Genomic DNA, 14,292 nt, shown 5'->3' with positions numbered 1-14,292 from the left:
AGTCTGGGACCAACAGCCATGCCACGTTCAAAGTCACTTAAATCCTCTTTCTTCCCCATTCTGATGCTCTGTTTGAACTGCAGCAAATCGTCTTGACCATGTCTAAATGCTCAAATGCATTGAGTTGCTGCCATGTGATTGGCTGATTAGAAATTTGCGTTAACGAGTAGTTCGACAGGTGTACCTAATAAAATGGCTGGTGAGTGTATGACTGAATAAATAGATAAATGTTAATTTAAATAGTTTATTAATAATTTACTTATGCATTTTGAATATATATATATATATATATATATATATATATATATATATATATATATATTGAACATTGTTAATTTACATTACTTAATTACATCAATTGCATATTTCCTTCTTAGAGCAGGGGCAGGAGTTTTGAGGTTTTTAAAGGTTTTTATTTCTGTTATTGCATTGCATTGCATTTCTGTGTTGCCAGGTACCTGTCATGCATTGTGGCCTGGTGTCAGAATGAATTAACCCTGTTGAATCTGCAAAATTGACAACTTTTCAGAAACAATTTTTTAAAGAGTTGTAACGACATGGGATCCTCAAAGCAAGTCTACAATCCAACTGAACTGAACCCCAGCAAGACCAGTCCCACGTGAAGACGGTGAGTGACTTTCTGCATCAATAATAAAGCTGTGAGCCTGCAGAGTAATTATTGATCAGCATCATGTTTATATCAGGCTGAAGATCTGCAGTTTGACAGATCCAGGCTGAAGTGAAGCGCAGGGTTTTTAGGGTAGATTTTGAGCAGAAAGCAGCATGACAGCCTCTCTTTAGGAGATGGAGGATCTGCTGGAGCTGACAGCGCAAAGACAGCTGATGGGGGACACACGTGGACAAAAATAGGCCTAAAAACGCACACATACAGATTTATCCATCTTTCAATTCTTAAAAAAGATATATACAGTTGAAGTTAGAAATTGGGGAAAAATATACAGGAGGCTAATTCTGTTTAAGTGAGGTTTTTCAACACATTTCTAAACACAATAGTTCTAATAGCTCATTTATAATAACTGATTTCTTTTATCTTTGCCATGATGATAGTTTGCATGTTCTCCCTGTTGTTGTTGTGGGTGCTCCAGTTCCCCCACAGTCCAGACATACGCTATAGGTGAATTGAATAAACTAAATTGGCTGTAGTATGTGATGAATGTGTATGGGTGTTTCCCAGTACTGGGTTGCAGCTGGAAGGGCATCCACTCTGTAAAACATATGCTGGAATGGTTGGTGGTTCATTCTGCTATGGCGACCCCTGATGAATAAAGTGACTGAAGCAAAATGGATGAATGAATAGTTAAAAAGTGCCAATATATAGACAAGCTAATTTAAAGAATTTTAAACAATTGTGGGTAGTTATCGTCAGGACATGCTAGTTTTGTGGGTAACACTTTATTTTGATGGTCCAGTTGAGTATTAGTAGACTGTCTGCTTATTATCTGTTGATACTGACATTCAACAGACATTTAACTGACTATAAGACACTTTGCAAGTACATGTCAGCTTACACTAACTCTAACCCCAACCTAACAGTATGGAACAAAATCTATGGCAAAAGTGTTGCATTAAAAAGCTTGTTGAATAGCACAAACCGAAAAAAATAATAGACCAAATTAACAAGTTCTTGCGTTTTAATGACTTGAATTCCAGGGTTTGTATTTTTAGGTCCTAAAATTTAACACATCTGTTTATTTAAGCTGTGAATATTTCAACTAAAAATATGTTTCATATGTTTTCATACTTTTAAATTCAATAATTCACATTCAATTTCCAGATTTCACTCACAAAATGTTCAATACCCTTTAAAAATATGATGTATAATATTAAAAAGGCAATTTTCAGTTCATTTTATTTAAGTTCAAATATTCGCTTCCATAAATTCAGTGGTTCAAATTCGACTGTTAAAATTCAACATTACATCCGGGAACTGCAGGAAAAGCAATAGATTGCAGATTGAAGATCGCCAGCTGCTTTTTCACCAGCAGGTGGAGATGGAATAATTTAAGATTTTTAACCCAGTAAATAAACGAGGAAAAAAAATGGCACAAAAGTAGCATTTAATATTAATATCAATGTCTTGGACATTATAAGTAATAAAAAGAGTATTCAAAATAAGTGAATGATGTTTTGGTCATCTGTATTTGCCCTTATGTAACGGAAGCTAGCTGGAGATCGCCTAAACCTCACTCCTCGAATCCAGCAACAGACGTTGTTCCGCAATCTTTAGCCTCCTCAGAGCATTTTTCTCCTATGCATGCCGGTATCGCTGGCTTGCGCCCTGCCAGTGGGGTTACATGCACATAAACCGTCTTTAGATGAATATGATGTTACACATTCTCTAACTTTATGACCTCAATCTTCCATAGACGTAAAGTGTAATATTGACTGCTAAAGAATATAAACATAAGAGAAACAGGAGAGCCTGTGGTTTTTATTAGTTACCATGTTACAATTTAATTATGTATAATTAAGACTGTAGTTTAAGTAAACTTTACCAGCATTATTCCTCAGAGTAAAGTTTCAGGTGAGTTAACATAACTTAATTGATCTGAGTAAATGTTCCTCAGTATAAGTAAGAATGACTTGTGTTTATTCATTTTCTTTTCAGCTTAGTCCTTTTATTAATCTGGGGTCGCCACAGCGGAATTTACCACCAATTTATCCAGCACATGTTTTACGCAGTGGATGCCCTTTCAGCTGCAACCCATCACTGGGAAACACCCATACTCTCCCATTCACACCTATACACTATGGACAATTAAGCCTACCCAATCCACCTGTACCACATGTCTTTGGACTGTGGGGGAAACTACCTAAATTACTAACTAACTAAATGACTTTTTTTATATTAGTAAATAGTACTTAATGCAATAGTTATGATTACCCAATGGGGTAGCACTTTATAACAACTACACACAATAAATCATTTATGAAGCATTAGCAAATACTGAATTCATTAACAGATAAGCATTAACTCTACATTAGCAGATATCAGTAAACAGTTTATAACTGAAGATACAAATGCTCTACTATTGACTTAGAAGCACGTGTATAAGGTGCTGAATGACTGTACTTTCAAACTGTAAGTGATTAATTTGTCATGACTTAATTAAGTATCGCATCATTTATTAATCATTTGTATTTAGAGTAGTTGAGGTTTTAACATTATTCAGAATGAGTTAGTAGATGATTAATAAACTATTCATATCAACATTTATATATTATCATTAAGGCAAATACTAATTTATAAGGTTGTAAATGCTTTATTAACTGTTAACTGATTTTAATGTAGTTAACATTTGTATAGTTATTCAATTTTTAGGCAATTGGTACTGATATGGTCACACTGTACAGTTAGGCTTCATTTTAGGTATTTACTAATATGAACTAAGAAAAAACAATACTTGTTTAGCATTAGTTCAGCATTTACTGATGCATTATTAGTTAATGCACCGCGAGTTAACGAACTAATGAACAACTGTATTTTCTTTAACAAACACTGTAATAAATGTATTGTTCATTGTTTGTTCATGTTAGTAAATACATTAAATGACATTAACTAATACAACCTTATTGTAAACCTTGTTACCTGTTATACAGGGTGATTGAAAATCGAGAACTCTAAGAGAAAGAGAGATAAGCTCTTTCAATCATCGATTTGTGATAGCTCTGATATAAGTTAAGTTCTCTTCACATTGATTGCTGAAAGGTTCCATCATGTTTCTTTGATTAAATACAGATTTGAGGTTGTGGTATTCTTTTTGAATCACCCTGTATGTATAAATAAATATATAATTATAAATTCTGGCTCATTCTGATTATGTACCGCTAAATACATTTCTGGAGAGTACCAAATAAGACCCAGGATCTACGTTTTTGTCTTCGCAAATCCACCAGAGGCCACTGTGTGTACTTTTTTTAAATCTCAAATTTCTCCCGTGAGTGCAATTCGTGCCTGCTCTCCTCACGTAATTTACCAGAGGCCACTGTCGACTGACTTATTGACTGACTGACCAATACTCCCCCATCCACCCTCTTCCCTAAACCCAACCAACAGTATTTTAAAAAGCACAGGTAGGCCAGCATCCATCCACTTCCCTAAACCCAACCCAGCAGTGTTTTAAAAAGCAATCCAGAAAAAGGAAAGCCCTCACGGCAGCCTGATTTATTTATGTATTACCACATTTTCAGTTTTTTTTTTTCCACATTCTCACCCTCGAACACCATAGTCACGGTCTACTCTGCTCTGCATCTCAAATCCTCAGACATGAGCGGCGAGCTACTGATCAAACTGGTAACAGCAGAAAAGCTGACCACACGGAGGTAACCACGAAAAGGAACGGCGTCATACAGCTGCGTAGCATTCACTTTAATGATGAAATGCAGCCATGCGTTTTTCTGGCTACATAATTCGCAATCTCCAGAAATGTATATAGATTTGTATATGTATTTGTTTTCAGAATGAGCCTATGTAGAGAGATACATATATACATTTTATGGTTAAAATAATCTATTAGCCATAATATATGTTAACCACTTTTTAAGCATAAAATAAAAAATGCTTTAAAATTATTTTATGATGTGAATTTTCCTAAATATTTTAACCTATGATGGTGATAATGGAAAATTGTCATTTTATATATATTACATGTGTGTGTGTGTGTGTGTGTATGTATATATATATATATATATATATATATATATATATATAAATTGTTTTTTTTGTGCAAATGCCTAGTCCAAGTTCTGTTCAGTTCCATACAAATAACTAACAAACCTTGGTTTTAATTAGAAATGAGCACGAAGTACCACCTTTAAATGACACAAAAGCTAAAAAGACAGAGAAAAGAAAAAGCTCAAATTGAAATGAGTGAACAAACATCTTCGTTTCCTTTTTTTTAATGTTTTGTTTTTACATTTTCTTTTACATTTGAACATTACAATAGTTTTCCTCCATCTTCTGCTCAGTTTCCTTCCGGATGTTAAATATAACTGGAGCTGTAAATCTTTTGGAGGCTCTGGGTTTAACACACCTCCGTCCACCAGACTACACCAAATCAAAGAGAAGTCATTAAACAAAAAAACAGTTTACACCTGCAGCAGAAAAAGACACATTTACATCAGAATATACATATCAGAACATTAAAAATCTGCATTTTATTTATTTATATATATGCATTTGACCTAAAACAGCTTTTCAACTTAAAAACAAAACTCATCAGCAGCTCTGGGTCAACATTTTTTCTTCTTCTTCAGTGTCTTCAACTGGCTGTATATTAATAAAATACGTCAATATTTCAGATAAAAGGCTCGCTATGTCCTTGAAATGAAATCTGAGCGCACCAGTAATAGATTGCTTTTCGTTTGGCTTCTTCTCGACCTGCGTTCTGGACGCCAGCGGCAGAAAAATAAAAGCAACATTCACTGAACAATTTTTCATACTTCAAATCTGTGTAAGGTCAGTCGTGACAGCTAGCATGTGCAAAGAGAAAACCCCTCATTCTTTTTGTACACAGTGCAAAGCTTCCTCTATGCGCTTGATCTGCGCAGAATAAATGAAATCTCACAGGACTGAGGTATGATTCATTAAAAACAAAACAAAAAAACATCTTTGCTTTCTCCTGCCCAAATAGAAGTAAACCGTTCACGTACAACTTCCAAAATCAAGAGGAACGTCCTCTATTAGACAACATTAACAACAACAGACGACATAGTAAGCTTCTTTTTTTTTTTTTTCTTTTCTCAGGAGTATAAAAGTGTCAGAATGTGCAGAACACAGCAAAACGTCCTTTCGTTGATCACTACACACAGTGTGCTTTAGACAGGAGTGGCGTTTCTGAAAGATTGAGCTCATGAAAATGCTGGTTTTACACCTGTCAGATGATTCAGCTTATGCGTTTACAGTCATTGAACAAATCATAATCTATTACTGGAGTATTTTACTTTTTTATCCACCATAATTGCGTCAAACATTTGTATTTCACCCTGATTTTTTTTTTTAAACCATCAGAAAAATAAGTCTGAACTGGTTAATATGCGGTGACGTATATTTACAGTTACATTTCTGTCTCTTATATTTGAAACCACCATGTTTTCATTTAAAAAAAACATTGTACAGTATACTTTTTTCTTTTTCTAAATGACGACAACAACAACACATTGATAGATAGATATATATATGTGTGTATATATATATAAAAAGGACCATAAAAATATTGGAGTCCTCTCCCTCTGTATTGCCCAAAAATAGGTCATCATGATCCACAATGAGACTTCACAATTAAAAACAGCTACTAAGATTATTTTCTTTTTTTCCCCCAATGGATGTCTTTCAATGTGGCGTCTGTCCATGAGCGCAAAAAAATTGACAAGACTAGCGAACACTAAAAATGAGTGAAAAAAGATCACGGCTGAACAACTCGCTTATCTACAAGTGTGTCTCTAAAAGCCAAAGTCATTTCAAAAGCTGACAGAAAGGAAGAGAAGCGCGTGTAAAAATCAATTAAAAACAGGGAGAAGTCCTGCAGAGACAGGAGGGTTGGAGTAGTTACAGCAGTTGCGATGTTGGTTTTCTGAGATGATCGTGTTTGTTCTTGTCCACTTTATTTGGTTCCACCCTCCTCGTCTCTCCTTTGACCAATCAGAACCTGTAGTGCTTGAAGTCTTTATATGACATCAACTGTACACGAACCAATCAGAGACTCCGGATGTTTTCCCAGGGCCTCCAGACAAACTCTGGCAAATCAGAACAGATACAGCATTAGATACATGAGAGCAGAAACTACACACTAGGGCTGGGTGATTGAATGCGTATGTGTCTAATTCAGTGTTTCCCAACCCTGTTCCTGAAGGCATACCAACAGTAGACATTTTCTACCTCTTCCTAATCAAACACACCTGAATCAACTCATCAGAACATTAGAAGAGACCCCAAAAACTGAAGTTAATAGGTCAGATAATGGAGACGACCAAAATATGTACTGCTGGTGTGCCTTCAGTAACAGGGTTGGGAAACACTGGTCTAAGCATCATTCAACAGCACATCTCATGTTTATCAATGCATGCTGCAATTGGATGGGTTGTGTTTAGAGCTGTAGCAAATAATTGTTTGAGAAATTGATTCTATATCAATTCAGAGATTTTTAAAATGCATCACTATTCTTTTTTTAATAGATACTGAGCTTAGTGTTTAATGGCAGGTGGGGTCTGGACTAGTTTTTGCTGTAAACTCAAATGTACGAGGACACCTGTTTTTTGGCTGAATCAATGTAAGTTGCTTTGTTATGTCATGAGATTAAATGTAAACTCACTATAAACACTCTTGTAGTTTACTTAAACCTTTCCTAACTTTGTTGATGATTAGTTACTGTTCAAGTCAAGGTAATTATAGTCGATTAAAACAAAAAAAATATATATATAATTGAAAAAGATTTTTGTTAACTAAAATAAAAACGAGAGTTAAAAAAAAAGTTGAACTATACTAGTAGAACTATAGAACATTTGAAACGATTCGCGTCTTCAGTAACGTTAGGCACTTTTCCACAAAATACTTTTTAACATGCCTAATGCCTCCTCTGACTCTAAATAAACCACAATATATACCAAGTTATTCAGTTATTAGAACAGTACATGGGATCAGATTTAAGAAGCGGTGAACTGATAATACTGCGCATGCGTCATTCAGTGAACAAACAGTACATGACAGCCTGCTGTGACTGAACTAAACTTGAACATATGCAGCGCAGGTAAACCGAGGGCTTAAAATAGAGGATCAAGCGTAACTTAAGTTTACAGTATTTCATAACAGAAAGTCGTAATGGAATTAATCATGGTGATGATTAAACCAAATGAAACTATGATTGCATACTACATTTTTGATATGTTGAGTCCAAACTTTGATTGTCACAAAAGATCTGGTTCGCATTAAAGATCTGAACTTCCCATCACCACTGTGTATTTAACCTCAGAAGTAGCTACTCATATATTTTACTTAAGGCTAATGGTAGCGTTTCTTTGTCAAAATAAAGTAGTCTTTCTTTGGTTGAGTTTTTATTATACAATATTTATTCTGATGATTTTGAATTGTGCATCTGACAAATGTTCCAATTAAAAAAAAAAAGCACTAACACTAATAAACAATAAACTAAAACAGCAGTTTCAAAATATAGAAACTAATAAAAACCTCTAAAAAGTCATTAAAACTAACTGAATTTAAAAAAACAAAAAGTCAAAAAACGAAATAAAAACTAAAACTAATGAAAAATCTAAAACTATTATAACCTTGGTTCAAGTGGGATTTGTAAGGAAATGGATGCAAAAAAAATACAGCTATTTGTACAGCATACAGCGCCATCTGCTATTAAAAACTAGCCTAGAGCTAGTGGTGGACAGAGCTTGGCTTCATGAAACACTGAATTTGTTGAAGCAAAAGTGTCAAAGCTTCGAAACCCTACAGTGACACCTAGTGGGCATTTTTATTTATTTTCTCTGAAACAGCTTCAGCAAAGAAACAGTTCAGCAAATTGAGGAATTATACCCCGCATTGTTGAGTTGAGGTTTCAAGTAAAGCGCTGAGAGTTCCTGACTAGCATGCAGAGATAATGGGTTAGAATTCAGGGTGATCCAGCAATAGATGTTAGTTTTTAAATGCTGTTCTTGTAATGTGTTTTGTTCTAACATTGGACTGACAACACTTTGTAAATAAATGTCTCGTTTTGGTCATAAAAAATTTACATTATCACAATGCATCAAATTACAATTTCTTAGTGTTTCTGAGTAAACTCGGATTAGATCTCGAGCCATTTGGAGCACAGTTAAGGCTTGTTTATACTTCTGCGTTGAGTGATTGGCGTGACCCGCCATTCTTGCGCGTTGTTGTGCATTTATACTTCTTTATGCTGTTTGTGTTGCCCAGCAATAATATTTCCAAAACACTAGCTGGTAGTGAGTTTTTATATTTATCTGTGTCAAATTTCTTCGCTGTTGTTTTTTCTGAACGCCACCTTAATGTGCAAGTAACTAAAACTCACTCATTCTGAGGCGGGAACCGGCAGACGTGCAACAACTAATGACGTAAACACAAAACAAAAGTTTCCATCTGAAGCTTCTTTCACGGGGGATGACACTTGTATAAACACTCACTCCAACAGGTTTGCGGCTCTCAGCACTGCCCACACTCGTCAGCACTACCAAGCTGAGCAATCACAGAGCTTGCGCTACACGTCGTTGCGACATTACATTAGTTACAAATGTAGTTACATTTTTTAAAAGGTGTGCGTCAGAGTCGGCGTTACCAATGGTGAGGGTTATGTGAAGGTGAAGACTGTGCTGGAGCATACGCGTGCGCTTGACGCTGAAGAAGTTTACACACAGACCACTAGGCTACATGAAATATTGTCGAAAAGGCAGTTTTGCATCAGCCATACCAACCTTGATCGCCATCTGCTGTTAAAAACTAGCCTAGAACTCAGTCAACTGTTAAAATAAATGGAGATGCAGTCTGAAAATAACAGGATTGATGAAGAATTGATTTCTTTTTATTAGACCACAGCTCTACTCCAGCAGTTTATTTTAAAACCAGATTATTTTACTGGGCAAAGATTTACATGTCCAAGAGCAAAAACATGTTTCATGGTCAGACTTAACCATTTAAACATGCAGGAAATAAAAGTTAATTTCTTAAGGATATAAAAGTTTCAGATGTCATAAAAATAGATGGGAGATGTAAACGTCACATATTTTTTATTTTAAAAGGTAAAACTTGCCAAGACTTTCATATAAAACCTGCTGGCTTTCATAGACAACTTAGAGAGTTTTTCAAGTGTCATTAATAGCTGTTCACATATTGCCAATATGAAAAATGTGATTAATTCATTGCAAATTCTTACATATAGCCCCTTTAGTTTGAATGGAACAGCAAAAAAGTACAGTTCAAGAACATGATGTTTTCTGAGAGAGAAAGCCATGCGTACCTTCAAAGAGTTGGTGCCTCGTCTTCAGCTAGCTTTCAGTGGTACCCATTTGTAAATGCTGTGGCAATCAAAGGACCCTGAAAGTAGATAATGTGCAAGACGATGAGCAGAATCATTCATGCAATATGAAAACAGACAGAATAATAATAATAATAACACGTCTCTTTAATGAACAGTATGAGATTCCTTTCTCATGTAGAGAGTCAAGAACTCCACTTTAGGAGAACATGATACTGATAAAAGACTCATTCAAATCTGTGATGTGACTCTAATTGAGAGCCGATATCCTGCTGACGATGGAGCATGGCTAGTCGGGCATCATCTTCTATTTTTATGCTTAAATTAGACTGCACCTTCATGCAGCTCGGTCAATGCATTTCTGTGGCTTCAACTCCTTTCTATTTCAATTCGGTTTTTAGAAATGAGCTTTAGCTATTTCTCAAATTATGTCTTGGTGATATGGTCAAACAAAATTATATGTTTTATTTCCCCTCTGGAAAGAATGAGCAATTTTAACTCACATGTAACACTTAAATAACCTTCTCTGTATTAAATCACTGAATATTATTGTATAGAAGAATAGAAATTATGTTCATGGCTGAGATAAAGTTTCATAAATGTTGCATTTAATTCTAATTTTATTTTATTATAATTAATTAACTGTAAGTAATGTACGGTTAACAAGCAAATAGCAAATAGCTAGTCATTACTGGAATGGTAACCTACTTGCTGTACAAGTCAGATTCATGTCAAACAACGTTCAGCTGCTTCAGATGTGCATGCAATTACAACTTAATTTGCAGCACAATTGGCTTATACTGATTAAGACATTTATATATATATATACACACACACACACACACACACACACACACACATACCTGTCAACCCACCCGTTTTTCCCAGGATTCTCCTGTATTTTACACTTCTATCCCGCTATCATCCCGTAACATTTTCCTTTATTTCTCCCATATTTTCTATGATGGGTGGCAATAAACATTAAAGAGTCGATTCTCCCTATACACAACCCATACCACCGAACCACCAGGGGACACCCCTTGCTCTTAAATGTGAATCTGTTCAGTGCTTTCCTTTTATTTAGGCATGAAAACACTTTGAAAAAAAGATAAAAATGATGGGATTCCCTTCTTTCCCCATTACAGGTGCTGTTGCCCCTCTTTTGCAATCCTCAAAGCATCAGTTCGTGTAGCGGTGCTTGACTGCTCCATTGTGATAAATAGGTGCTGTTTCCCAAACTGATTAGACACACGTGATTTAAAGCGAAAGTGGACACTCTGGGCTCTTGGGTACGTGTTTGAACAGACATATAAACATAATAATATCTAAACATGTCGATCTTGGTGGCTTTTCTTTTAAGCACAGCTAATTTATCTTAAATGAGCATAAAAGGATGCAATCGAATGCTTTCAATGTAGCTGCTCTTGCTTCAATTTCTTTATAATAGCTATTAATTTGCATCTTTTTGTAATGTATACTATTTATTTTATCCTTTGTAAATAACAATAATAATCATTTAATAATTGTATTACAAACTGTTTAACAAAACAGGTTTGTTGCAATTGGATGATCACAATAAATATCCTCGAAAAAGCCAAAGCAAACACTACCAGACAACTGTGGTATAAATACAACAAACAAAAGAGAGAGATCGACTTAGAATGTCTCTCATCAATGATTTGATCAGCTGTAGTTTGAAATAAGAAAAGAAAACGCTGAGATTCCTCCACTAAGGACTTATGTGATCTCTGTCACCATCTTGTGGCTGTCAACTGTCAATTTCTTTGCTGAATCTCCGAAATGATAAATGTTTTAAAAGAGGCACTATCCTTATAAATAAATGGCATAGCTGCAAATATAAATAACTACATTCTCACCTAAAAAAAACTCTCAAAAGGAGATTATGTTGTCCAACAGCTGCGATATTTATCAAACTGTAGTGATTTTATTCCTCTGCTTGTAACTATGTGAGCAGAGTTATACACAAGAATGAAGAGGCTGTACGAGTGCTGTTTTGGCAAACTGTGCCTTTAAGAAAGTCACAGCACATTTTTCTTTTCTTTTTTTTTATTGTGAAACACATTTTGTTTTTTTACTGAGTCCTCCAATCCAGACAATCCTATGAGGAAAAAGCTTTTTTAAGCTCTATACAGCCAAACATCAGTGTTAGAAAAACTCCAGCTGTATGAACCGAACCCCTTTTAGGAGCACTCTATAATGCATGATCCTACAAATTAAACTGCTGCAATCCCCATCAGAGTAACTCGAAGGCCTTCGAGCAAAAGGAAAACACAAGAAAACATATTTGCCTCTTCTGTGGAGCTAATCAGTCCTGAATAAGTAAATAAATCCTGCCCATTGTCAGTCTGCGTTTGTGAACTTACAAACCCACACGGCTGATTTAGAGGGCAAAACGGCAAGCTGTCAACAAGCCTTTCTGAGAAACACAGCCGCTTATCGGGCCTGTCATCAGACTATTGTGTGCATGGCAGGAGCGGATCTGTCTAATCCATACGAATAAATCAAAGTCAGTCTCGCACCCGCTGCTTTAGAGGGCAGGAAGGAAAGGCTTTCTTAAGTTTATATTGGCTTTTCTGCCAGGCTTCCTCGTTTTAAGAACTGAGCGTAATGAAACTTTATTTCATCTTGATACTACAAGTTTTAAAGAGAGAGAGAGAAAGAGAGGGAAGGGGGATCCAGTAGGAGGTGAACTGGTGACACGTGTCAGAAAAATAAATGGAGACGAGCATTTTAGTTCTGCGTCATTTCCCGTGTTAATGTTCTGCACGGAGACATCAAGAACTACAGATTCGCACACATCTATCAGTCCAGCTGAACGAATGCTCGCTAAATTTGGAATTAATCACACAGCACAAAATGGCACTCACTCAAAAACCACACTAATGCCGATAAATAAAGTTATGAATTCATGCGGTGACATGTTTTATTTAGATGCCGGGAGGCTGAAATGAAGGATGAAAGATCCAGGTTTGTGCTCACTTCGGCTTTCTAAGCAGCAGTTAATATCTCTGCCATCAGCCAATTGTCTTTATATGCCATAAACAGCTGTTTATGAGCAGTTCTTCTACACTTGCCAGCAATTTAACTACTTAAAGACAACTTCTTTCATTCAAAGGCAGATGTAAATGTCTTGCTTAAGGGCCTAATGGTGATGGTTAACAGACACTCGGGATCTTTAGTTTTCTAAGCAACACGGCTCCGGTTGTGATGGGAAAAATATCCCCAGTTTACAAAGTTCTCCTCCTCTGCACGAGCTCACAATTTCAGGAATAGTTTAGAGAAATATTACAGTTCTTTCATCATTTTCACAGTCAGATTAAAATTGTGGACTGTTCAACTCATTTCAGGTCACTTTCAATATATCACACAAGTAATTCACAATGAATTACTATTATAGAACAAGAAATATTCGAGTTCTGTAGTTTGGAAAAGCATGGATTTGGTTGGAGTCATTTCCAGGTGGAAAAGTAAATCAAAATGACATTACCAGACAGTCAGTTGTGGTTTTCTAAAATATAAATAAAGCATCTGGTGTTCATTCTTCTTATCTTGCTTAAATGAGGGTTCAATTGTCTGGACTGTACCCTAAGTTCATTTGTCGTCACATTCTCGGTTAGTTTGTCTTCACTCTACTGTCTTTTTTCCTTCTGAGCCCTGGTACTCTTGCGTCATTGAGCTGCTGTTGTGTTTACGGCTGTTGCAAGATGACGAACACGAAAGCACAGCACCAAAATGGAAAGATGTCTGCTTATTGCAGTTGTTCTGCTTTTACTGAATCTTTTAGTTTTGAACATACAGAAAGCAGCTTACATCCATCTGCCGCAAAAATATTATAAACGTTCAGAACAAATAACAATGTCGGCAGAAGCTGTTTTTGGAGGAGACAAGCAGACATTTTCACTGTGTTTGCCTGGGCTCAGTCCTGCTTGTTAGCAAGGTACATTATGTGATACACACACACGAATGATCATAATGAGAACTAAAGTTTGTTGTACAGTTGGCGGGTCACTTCTGTTATTTTGTATGATTGCATTCATACCAGAAGTGAACCGGACCAGAGTTTGCATGAACTGTAAGCGTGACTTCTTTGGTTCTTCAAACAAGCTTGCAAATCAGATTAAAATGTCTGGATGAACTAATCTGAGATGGCTGGGTGTGTTGTGAAGGACAGATCTATCGATCCTCGAAATCATGATCACAGCAGCTAATGAAATCATCTGATTAATATTCAATTATCCACGCAAGCAAAATTACATCAAAC

At 35.9% G+C, this 14,292-nt stretch overlaps 1 protein-coding gene and 1 long non-coding RNA gene across 15 annotated transcripts in view; one reads left to right on the top strand and one right to left on the bottom strand.

Annotated features, from left to right (window-relative positions):
* Positions 1–14,292, top strand: part of LOC103911773 (uncharacterized) — a 281,613-nt gene that overhangs the window by 225,749 nt on the left and 41,572 nt on the right. For 4 of the 5 annotated variants that reach the window (XR_012386505.1, XR_012386503.1, XR_012386507.1 and 1 more), the window contains one exon: positions 455–628. This is a non-coding gene — a long non-coding RNA (uncharacterized lncRNA). The remainder of the gene's footprint in view (positions 1–454; positions 629–14,292) is intronic. The other variant, XR_012386506.1, reaches the window with a different exon arrangement.
* The window catches only part of msi2a (musashi RNA-binding protein 2a), a 288,870-nt gene continuing 279,482 nt past the window's right edge, over positions 4,905–14,292 (bottom strand). For 8 of the 10 annotated variants that reach the window (XM_073913422.1, XM_073913424.1, XM_009305537.5 and 5 more), the window contains 2 exon segments: positions 9,993–10,069; positions 4,905–6,756 (listed from right to left, as the gene is read on the bottom strand). In XM_073913422.1, coding sequence (XP_073769523.1) covers positions 10,028–10,069 — 42 coding nt within the window. In that variant the 3' untranslated portion in view covers positions 4,905–6,756; positions 9,993–10,027. 10 annotated transcript variants of the gene reach the window in all.

Source organism: Danio rerio, chromosome 10 (assembly GCF_049306965.1).
Source record: "Danio rerio strain Tuebingen ecotype United States chromosome 10, GRCz12tu, whole genome shotgun sequence".
In the NCBI taxonomy this organism is placed as follows: domain Eukaryota; kingdom Metazoa; phylum Chordata; class Actinopteri; order Cypriniformes; family Danionidae; genus Danio; species Danio rerio.
Note: the sequence above shows the minus strand (reverse complement) of the source record. Positions and strands in the feature narration are given on the sequence as shown.